Raw genomic sequence first — 10,434 nt, 5'->3', positions numbered from 1 at the left:
GATACAAGCAGCCGAAATGAGTTTCTCCAGGGTGTCTGGGCTCTTCATCTCAACTCTTGATTTAGATTGAGAGCAGCAAGATGAGTTGGCTCGGGTATCTGGTGAGAACGACTCCTGGATGCCGCACTGGTGTCGCGCTCCAGAAATGTCGCATTGGAGAGATAACTTTTCGAAGCAGGAGCATCTTGGCTAGGGATCTTCTGGAAGTGGCCAAGGAGCCAGAACGCTGGGCTTCCAAGCAAATGCAACTGACCCAGTGATATTTTCCTTATACAGGGCACACCATGATTAATTGCAGCCCTTGTTAAGATGTGTCAATTTTTTTTAATTGCAGAAGCCTACTCACACTGAAAATTGTAAAAATACAGTAGTTGTGTGTATAGATATAGTCACAGGTCGCAGCTTTGCTGGAATGTGTTACCACCATAACATTCTAAGTGAATGATTATTTGCCAAAAAAAATATCAGTTTAAAAAATAAATATATTTGCAGTATATTCAATTCAATACAGATGGAACCTGATTTTTCTGTTTTATTTGGAGTTCACACAATGTCCCAACTTCATTGGAATTGGGTTTGGATGATTGACACACCATCCAACAGTGTACATTTATGGGAGGTGAGGAATTTAAAAAAGAAAAAGCCGGTAACGTGATGCTCCACGTGGTAATGAGTTTTTGTGAATCATCAAATGAGCCATGGATGCTGGTGGATCTGCACTAGTGAGGCGCGCTGCTCCGGGTCACAATGCAAGCACATATGCAAGAAATCTCTGCAGTCTGATTGGAGACAAAGATGAAAATACAAATAAGCTGCCGTTTTTGTTTGTTTGTTTGTTTTTACATCGCAGAGTCTTGTTTTGAGGCCACAGTAGTACACTGTATAGTGAATCCAATGTACAGTCGTAGTAATACCTTGGGACAGAACCCGATTGAGTTGGAGCATCTGGGAGATAAAGAGGAGCGTGTCGAACTGTTTACTTCCAGCTAATAACTCAAAGAGCATGGCCCCCAGGTGCCACACTGTGGTCGGGCCAGCCCTGTACGTCCCCCTCAGGACAAACTCTGGAGGAGCGTAGGAGAGGGTTCCTAAAACAAAACAGTGACGGGCGGTCAGGTACAAAACACTGCCGGAAGCACCGACTACCACTGTTACAACCCAACCATGAAATTGTATTCATGTATTTCCAATCGGCCGCACTGTTTCGAGTATACCAAACAGATTTCATCTTCTGTGTGTTGCTGGATAAATCTAATCCGCCCACAGCCTTCAGAATCAGCAATGCTGGTCAGCGAACAGTGTATAAAATTATATTAGCCATCAGATATTATATGCATCCTCACAGTGCCAGCACTGGCCATTTTTCCATCATGATGACCAATCAGGATGGTCAGTACCAACTTTGACTGCTCGCAATGATCTTGCAGTGATTTGAAACCTTTAAAAACGTTTACTTCAACACAAATGGCAGCAACACACGCAGACATATAATACAACAATAATCACGGGCATGTATTGTGAAGACTGCCTTCTGTGTTTATATTTAATGACATTTTATGTCAGTATGGAAATGGATTTTGTTGATCATTTTTATAATTGTGACGTGATAGTATGACGAGGTGGATCAAGTCGGGGAGTTCCCCACGAAATGATTCACCCGTCATCGGTTGTTAGGAGACGATCCTAAACGTGTGAGCCGACTCACCTGTGTAGTCATGATAAGGTTCCTCGGTTACGAAGCAGCTGCAGCCGAAGTCGATGACCCGCACTCGGGGGGCGCCGTAAGTGGCCTCCAGGAGGATGTTTCCCGGTTTGAGATCCCGATGGAAGACGTTTACGGCGTGCATTTTAATGGCGGCGTCCACCAGCTGCCTCATGATGTTCTGACAAAGACAAACCCAATCATTAACCCTTTCAGGGACAGCGGTTACAACAGTGGACAGCTTATCAGGACGATACGCCGCCCGTTCCATCCATACCTTCGCTTCATTCTCCTTGAGGTGTCCAAGCCGACATCTGGTGATGTATGTGAAGAGATCCACAGATCGCGCCGGCTTCTCCATGACCAGCACCAGTTCTTGATCCAAGTCGTATTTGTCCAGCAGAGACACGACGGCCGAGTGGCCATCTGCGTCCTTGATGCACGATGCCTGCAGCATGAGCAGAGCTTCCACGGGAACGTCGTGTTTCCTCCCCTTTATGTTCTATCGATAAGAAACAAATGTCGACAAAGGACATGACGTTTTTTCAGAATACATAGTTGAAAGAATACATTAAAAAAAATAGCATGTATGAAAAGACAGTCGCACAAGCGGAAACATTGCACAACGTAGAATCCTAAAGAACAACGTGAGGACTCCAGTCAAATTCTTCTCACCAGGGGGATGATCTTGACTTCATGTTTGGGAATGTGTTTGATGGCCACCTAGACGACACAGTCATTAGTTAGCGTCTACACCCATGCCAGTAACAATTAAAAAAAAAACAGGAGTACATGGTAGCCTTGTAATCCGAGTTGACGAAGCCTGCATTAATCTGGGTCAAAGTTTTGACCATGGATAGCTGGCCTCATATCAATATCGCAGCATTAGCATTTCAGTATTATTAGCATTAGCATTAATTGACAGAAAATACAAGTATGTTGCTCTTGTCTGAGTTTTCATGATGGATACCAGGCCTGAAATTAGTAGCGTGAGGTTAGCATTTCAGGTAACAAACTAACGACGAACTGGAATAGGGCTGATTTGTATGTTGGTGAAAAAAAACATTGAAAACGTAAGAAAATGCTAAAAACAAACCAAAAAAAAACTAAACATTTAGACATCATCTCTGCATCAATTTAAATGAACCAGAGCATACTGCTGCGGACGATAACGATTGTATGTTTGTTATCAGTCACATTTAGTTGACGTGGGAGGTTAGCCGAATTTTTAGTCCAAACTAAAACGACACTTGGTGAGAAGCTTCGGTACAGCGAACCTACAGGAAATGAATCAGCTTTCCTGTAGCCAGCATAGACCGATCCAAAGCCCCCTTCGCCGATCTTCTCTAGTTGCTGATACTTATGATCCAGGGAGCCTGCAAACACACACAGATAGACTTTGGCTTTCAACCTCGAAGAAACTGGTCAAGGCTTCTCAATCATCTTGTCAGTCTCAGCCTGTTGGCGGTTTACCTTGACTGGTTGTGGTCAAGAGTCGTTTTTCAGCCTGTTGGACCATGGACATCTTGGTGGCTCTGAGCCACTGACTCCTTGTTAGGGTCTCTGGTTTGGTACTCATTTTCCGTTTTGTTCCTTGAGACTTCAGGATTTTAACCGCCACAGTAGTTGTTCTGGCCCTCTGGTTATTTTGAAGGGTTTGCAGTTTGGTGTCAGCTCTCCGTTTGGTTGCAGCCACAAAATTCATAGACTCATTTATACCACCTTGCCTCCTTTTAAGAATCTCTGGATTGTCTTTAGTCCCTCGATGATGACATGTTCGCATTTCCAATTGGGTCTTAGCCCCGCGATTCCCAGCTAAGGTCTCCATTTTAGGTTTACCGTTTGTTTTCCCGATCAGGACATCTGGCTTGGTTTTACTTCTGTGCTTCCTAAAGAGAGTCTTTGGTTTGGATTTACCGTGGTGCTTTCTCATAAGGGTCTGGGGTTTGGGTCTAGCCTTATTTTTGGACCCGTTTGCTGTTACAATCTTTACGGACACCTTAGTGGTCTCAAATCTCTGCTTCTTCACAAGTGTCTCAGATTTTGTGCCAGCTTTCCGCTTGGTACCCTTAGCAGGCCTGACCTTCATCAACACCCTGGTGGTCTTGATCCTTCGCTTCCTTAGTAGGGTTTCTGGTTTGGGTGCAGTCTTCTGTTTGTTCCCCTTAGCCGATCTTGCCCTTATAGGCATCTTTGTGACGTTCACCCTCTGATGCTCTTTGAGGGTCTCCAGTGTGGTACTGGTTTTGCATTTGGTCCTTTTAGCCAGCGAAGCCTTCACAGACACCTTAGTGGCTCTGACGCTGGTTATTAGGTCCATATGCTTGGTCCTTTTGGCTGGCACCATATCCTCAGATGCTACCTTTGTGGACCTCCCAGTATCTGGGAGGGGGTGATGATGTCTCTTTGTGGGTAGTCCTCCGGTTCCAAAGACCATACTTATAGGGTCTCTCACCCCACAGTCTTCCATACATGAGCAACATTCCCCGGTGCCTGCAACTGGTAGAAGAAACTCAACATCACCTTTTTTGTTGCAGTTCTGTTCAAACCTATGGTTTTCCACTTGGCTTGCCACAATCCTTCAAATCATGGTGGTTGTCTAATGGACATTATCATTAAAGATGTCAAAGATGGTGTCTCCTCATAACATAAAGCAGAAGTCAATAACGTTAGTTGATGGCATTTAAATGATTTCTTAGCTGCAAACTTCTGTGGAAATAAGGAGATGCTGCTGAAAGTGAAGTGAACAATGCAAAACACAGTGAAGCGTAACTTTTTTATACAATTAATGAAGAAGTATTGCATAAAAACATACAGGAAATGCACTATTACTGTATGTTTTAATACAATACTGCATGGTGCAATTTTCCTAATTCGGGGATGTTTTGGGGTGTTGAAAGTGATTAATTGCATTTCAAATTACTGTATTTAAATAGTTGACCTAAAACTGAGGAACGTCTTTGTGTTATGAGCGTGTCACGGAACGATTTAGTGAAGGCAGTACTACCTTTTTCCTGATGGGAAAGGCATTCGTCTCAAAGACGGCTATTTGAAAGATTACGGGATATCAAATCAACTGCCATAAATAGCTAATTCATTTAGTTAATTTCACTAATGTGTAAGTGAGCTATAATTTAAATTAAACCCACCAGGCTGGAGGTCGACATCCATGTTGTTTCAAACTGATTCACACTGCCAGTTTTTTTGTGTGTTTTTTTTTAGGATTTAAAAAAATTATTTTACACTGGGTCACTACAATCTCCTTTAAATCACACATATAAATTTACAATTAAATGTGAACATGATTTACGTCAGTCATGTGGTCATAAATCTCAAGGTTACGTTGCCATTAGTCACCGACACGTCAAAAGCTAACGGCTTTCGCTGGAGGTGACGTCAATAAGGAGCTCACGCACTTCTGGCTGCGTTTAAATACCACCAAAGGATATTCATTGGGGTGTCACAGTAGCAGTAAGGCCTCACTCAAGCCGTTTTATAATTATTTATCATTTTTTAGGGAACGTTTACCACGCAAATTGTGACCGTTAACGACGGGGGACGGGAAGCGATTCAAGTTTCCCGGGTGATCTCCATTTGTCCACCAGATGGCGCCAGAGACAAGGATAGGGCGGCAGCAATGCCACCAACCGTCTTCTGATTAAAATGCACGAGAAACATCGCTATGCAATGACAAGAAATTTATTTCTGTTTTTTTTTCAGTCGTCTGGTCTATGAAGTGCCCATTGACATATCCCAGAGGCATACCGTTAGTGTGAATGCAGCAAAATACATATACAACTCCTCAGGTTTATAGTGCAAAATTAAGAAAATGCATCAAAATTTAGTGGTCGACATGGTCATGTTGACGGCGGCAATTCAAGTCCAAGCGGGCGTTTACAATGAATCACGCCACTTTAACTCCATTGCATCTGCTTTTACAACCTACAGAACTCGTAACAGAGGAGATAAAGTCAACACACCTTCAAATAACAGGCTTTTGTGATATTTTTTTGCAGCAGCCTTTTATAACCTGTAAAAAATATACTGCATATAATAGTAAGCTATAAAATGTTGCACAAGTGTGCATGCACTCTCATAACTGGGATGAGGCTGTTCAGAATGAACTGATCACACATCCCAAGTTATGAGGGTGTGCACAAATTTGCAACTACATTGGTGTTTGACTTTCCTTCTGGTAAGATTCAAAAAATATATTTAAACGGAGTAACACAGTGGAAGATTGGTTAGCATGTCCGTCTCACCATGCAAAGGTGCACGGTTCGATTCCGGCTCCAGCGTTCCTTTGTGGAGTTTGCATGTTCTCCCAGTGCCTGCATGGGTTTTCTCCGGGTACACTGGTTTCCTCCCACATGTTAACGCAACACTCTAAATTGTCCCTAGGTGTGATTGTGAGTGGGGATGGTCGTTCGTCGATGCGTGTCCTGCAATTGGCTGGTAGGGCACTAACAATTAATATTGGCTCTTGGAGAGTCCTTTTGTTTCTACACATTAAGGTAAACAAATTAAAAAGAAAAAACGACAAAGTCTTGTGAAAGAGTCAAATGTTCTGCCTGTAATTCACATATTTATTTATAAAGCTTTTTTCTCTTTAGTGGGTTTTTTTTTTTTTGTTTGTTGGTTTTTTTCAGTCATGTAGTCTGTTACAGGGCCCAAAATGAATCCGGTAGGTAGGACTTTTTTATATCCACTGTATGATGTAAACAAATCAAAGCCATGGAAGACATTAGAAGGACCCAAGCTAAGAAGAGATTACACGTGTGACATTTGTATGACGCAGCAGGGGAAAATCAAACGCTTTTTTTCCTTCCTTGAAAGTGCACTCCCCTCTCTCAAACAACAACAAAAAAGATTTCAAACAAGTGCTCTTATGACATAATATATTAAAAGTATTTGGAAATTGCTTTCAACGTCCAACACATGATGACAACATAACAACCATTTGGCACATCAACTAAAATATGTTTTTCAATTCGCGCGCTACTTCACTGGCATTGTTAATCGCGGCACCAAGCGCACCGGGAATGGCGTGACCGAGGTAACCGACGTCGTAAACATAGTTCACATGAGGTCAGCAATGGTGAGGCGCAGCTCTCGGTGCCACATCGGCGGTACAGTTCATTTATGTGGCGCTAGCACCTCAGGAAGTGGAGTCGCCCGTGTCACGTAAACGCCAAATGGGCACTCGAGAAATGCAGATGGTGGAAGGGGGCGGGGCTTCTTGAAATACTGTCAAGGTGCTTTCAGAGATGGGAGTCAAAGAGCGGCATAATTTACATGGTAAAATTATAAATTTATGTATTTTTTTTAATAAAATGAAACCGTTTGGTTGTTTTACGGTGTAATATTCTCCACAAAACAATGTGAACTTACTTGTAATATTTTGACATCAAACGTGTACTGTAATGCATTTTCTTTTTTGCATCATCACGCCATTTGTCTTGTAATATTATGACTATCGGGGCATCCAAGCACCATTACTGGTTTTCACTCTACAGAGTGTTAAGTGTTAGTCTGTGCTAATAAAAGACATGTATGAGATAAAAGGATCCCAAACTCTGGCAGTGTTGGTTCACACTCAGCCCCGCCCCACAAAAAATGTCCTTGAATAAATCACTTCTATGGTCTTATGTTTAAGACGTTTTTGGAGTTTTGATTAAAGTCAAAGCAAAGCAGCCCTGAGTCATCGACAGACCAGGTTAAGTTTCCAAGTCACAGCACCCTGAAGAACAACGCGAAGGAAGCAGTGTTCCGCATCACGGCGGGAGGACCTGCCTGAGAGCGTCGCGTGTGTTTTGGCCCAGCTTGTCAGGGAACTTGACGCAGAAGTCCAGGATCATGTCACCTCGCTTGTCAGGCCACTTGGACAGTGGCAGGCCCTCGCCGGCAATGCGCTTCTTGGTGCCCGGCTTCACCACGTCGCGCGACGTTACCGTGATGGTGCGACCGTCCAGCGTCGGTGCGCTGACCGTGCACCCGCACAGGGCCTTAAACACAAACCGATGCAAAAAATGAAGAAGCACCTCACCTCAAAAACAGTGTTATTATTCATCATTCATGACAATACATGCACTTCAATTGACTGTATTTGTTATACCTTCAATTGCATTTTCAGACGCCACAATTTTATAATAAAAAATGTCTGAATTGAGCACAAATGTTTTATGAAACGAATAATAATTTCACATTGAAGCAGGAGTAGTGCAAGAATGTAAATCTTATGACGGGAAAAAAACAAAAAGCTCCGGTGCTGCATGTATACCTAATGAAATGCCCACTTGAAGTACAGCAAAGGTACTTACATCACGGAGTGATATTTTGGCAGGGTAAATAATATCGGAGCCCTCCCTCCTGAACACGGGGTGAGGTTTGTCTTTCACGACAAACACCACGTCGGCGGGAATGTTAGTGGGGGTCTCGTCGCCCTCGCGGGGGAAGGTGATCTTTGTTCCCTCTTTCCAGCCACGCTTGATGTCCACCGACAAAATCTTGTCCTCACTACGTGTGGTTCGCCCGTCGGGGTTCAGCCTCTTGCGGGAGATCTTCATCTTCTTGGTGCAGCCGGCGAAGACCTCCTCCAGGCTCACTTTCAGCTCGTGCACCACCGGCGGGTCCTTCTGCCTCTCGCGGGTGACGTGGGGGCCGCCCTGGTGCGACTTGAAGGGCCGCTGGAAGCCGCCCATCCCGAAGGCGGCAAAAGGGTCGGCGGCGTCCACCGTGTCGTCGCCACCGTTCTGTGAGAAGAAATGGTCGAAGGGGCCGCGGCCGCCGAAGAACTCGGCAAACATGGCGTGGGGGTCGCCGTGGAAGGTGTAGTTGTACGTGGAGCCGCTGTGGCCCCCGCCACCACCAACACCGGAGCCCTTAAGCCCTAAAATAGAAAGTCATCAAAATCAGTTGTTTCCGAACTTATATTTAGCCAAGGCAACTCACACTGGTCAATAGCACTTGCAATTTTAATCAGAAATGGCTTAATAGACATATTTTGACGCTAATTTAAAAAAAATGTCTGCGGCTTTTTTTTCTAGCACATCAGGTTTTAATATTTTTATTTCAAGTTTGACCTACATTAGGTTGCAGATAAGAATTATACCATGCGTTGTCATTTATAGCTATGACGTTTCTGAGGGGGAAAAAAATCCACCCGTTGTTGAACCTGATCCTTAATTCGTAAATATTACTAATTATACTCCGAAGCAGTTTGGAAAACAAATGAACGAGTGATATTACATATTACATTATGTATATGTATATATTACAATATTGTTATTACAACCATTTTCTGAGCCAGCTATCCTCACTTATGATTATGAAAACCTGCTGGACAAGAGAAAAAAAGGACAGTTTTTGAATCTGCACCACCAAAAAATATTGATAAAGTTGCATCCCTGATTAAAATAGTTTGCAAATCTTCGAAGGCCTGTGAAACTGACATATGAAAAGTCTACACACCCCTGCTCATATGGTTCTGTGAAGCAATCCCTCTTAAACTTATGATAAAAGGATTCGGTCCACGACTGACTTCAGATGTTTTAGGAAGCTTTTCCTGAGATTTATGCAGTCACATATTGCAGCACAGGCAACTGTCCATATGCAAACAGCTTTTTTTGTCACTTCTATTGTGTGCGCATCCATTTCATCACAACAGCAAAGACATATTCATGAATTGAAACTTTAGATTCGTCGGTGGCGGGCTATCGTATGCACATTACGTCATAGGAATTACGTCATTATTCGGTCATTATTTACAATTGCTTTTCAGCATTTACTTAAAAACTACACATATAAACTATTACAGCTGGTTAAGCGACAACCGTCGGTGGGCTTCTGGTTCTTTCTAGAAAGTTCTCAAGCGGCAGCGGTGACATTGATGGACATTGTTGGCCAATTAATGATGAGATTGAGGTTAAGAAACAGGGCTAATCTACCTTCTTCGCCATATCGGTCGTAAATGTCTTTCTTCTTGGTGTCGCTGAGGACGTCGTAGGCTTCTGCTATCTCCTTAAATTTGTCCTCAGCACCAGCGGACTTGTTCTTGTCCGGGTGATAGCGGAGGGCCTGCTTCCTGTACGCTTTCTTGATTTCGTCTTCTGACGCACCCTTGGCTATTCCCAGCACCTTGTAGTAGTCTTTACCCATCGCAAAGACTTACTTCTTCGGCCACGTCTCGAGAAAACCAGACATTCCAAGAGGAGCCGCCGCCTGCATGGGCTTCAACGGCACTTGGTTCTCGGTAGCTTCCGAGCTAGCTCCAGGTAAAGGGTTATTAGGCTGACCAGGCTCACTTCGATACGACTTTCCACTCCATGCCAAAGACCAGGAGGCAAGTGTCACCCAAATGGAACGAACAGACGTCAGACCCGCGTGTCGACCGAGATATCGATGACTAGACTGTCGGGGCTGCCGAGGCAGACCGCCAACCGCAGAGAGGAAACTTCTGGAAGAAGCTGGCGGTTCTGACGTGTGTGTGTGAGATAAGCGGCGTGGTGAGATGATTACCTCTGGTCACTTCCGGGTTTGCGCGAAAACCAGGAAGTGGGAGAAACCCCAATTTTAAGAAAAATATTTCTTTTTCAATAGTCACACTGTCTTCTTTTCATTATTAACTCAAGCGAATGGGTATAAGAACGAATGGGCATATGTCGTATTTTACTAATTTTCCTCACTTTTTTCTCATTTACCTGAAACAATCAGGGCTGTTGTATGATAGGCTC

The 10,434-nt window shown here is 43.7% G+C and overlaps 2 protein-coding genes across 3 annotated transcripts; both read right to left on the bottom strand.

Moving 5' to 3' along the window:
* Positions 1-522: 522 nt before the first annotated feature.
* On the bottom strand, positions 523-6,989 carry LOC127589675 (uncharacterized). 2 transcript variants are annotated; one of them, XM_052048932.1, is made up of 8 exons: positions 4,852-6,989; positions 3,176-4,201; positions 2,984-3,078; positions 2,378-2,425; positions 1,980-2,204; positions 1,706-1,883; positions 915-1,088; positions 523-779 (listed from the first exon to the last, which is right to left on the bottom strand). In XM_052048932.1, the coding sequence occupies exons 1-8, from the start codon at positions 4,871-4,873 to the stop codon at positions 688-690; spliced, it is 1,860 nt and encodes a 619-aa protein (XP_051904892.1). In that variant the 5' UTR covers positions 4,874-6,989; the 3' UTR covers positions 523-687. The 2 variants fall into 2 exon arrangements, with proteins under 2 accessions (XP_051904892.1, XP_051904893.1); XM_052048933.1 differs by lacking the exon at positions 915-1,088.
* Positions 6,990-7,130: 141 nt separating this feature from the next.
* Positions 7,131-10,174, bottom strand: dnajb1a (DnaJ heat shock protein family (Hsp40) member B1a). Its single transcript, XM_052048961.1, has 3 exons — positions 9,649-10,174; positions 8,023-8,591; positions 7,131-7,707 (listed from the first exon to the last, which is right to left on the bottom strand). Exons 1-3 carry the CDS (start codon positions 9,857-9,859, stop codon positions 7,477-7,479), a joined length of 1,011 nt encoding a protein of 336 aa, XP_051904921.1. The 5' UTR covers positions 9,860-10,174; the 3' UTR covers positions 7,131-7,476.
* Between the last annotated feature and the right edge of the window lie 260 nt (positions 10,175-10,434).

The sequence above is a fragment of the Hippocampus zosterae genome, chromosome 17 (assembly GCF_025434085.1).
Source record: "Hippocampus zosterae strain Florida chromosome 17, ASM2543408v3, whole genome shotgun sequence".
Taxonomy (NCBI): Eukaryota; Metazoa; Chordata; class Actinopteri; order Syngnathiformes; family Syngnathidae; genus Hippocampus; species Hippocampus zosterae.
This window is presented reverse-complemented; position numbering and strand designations above follow the sequence as displayed.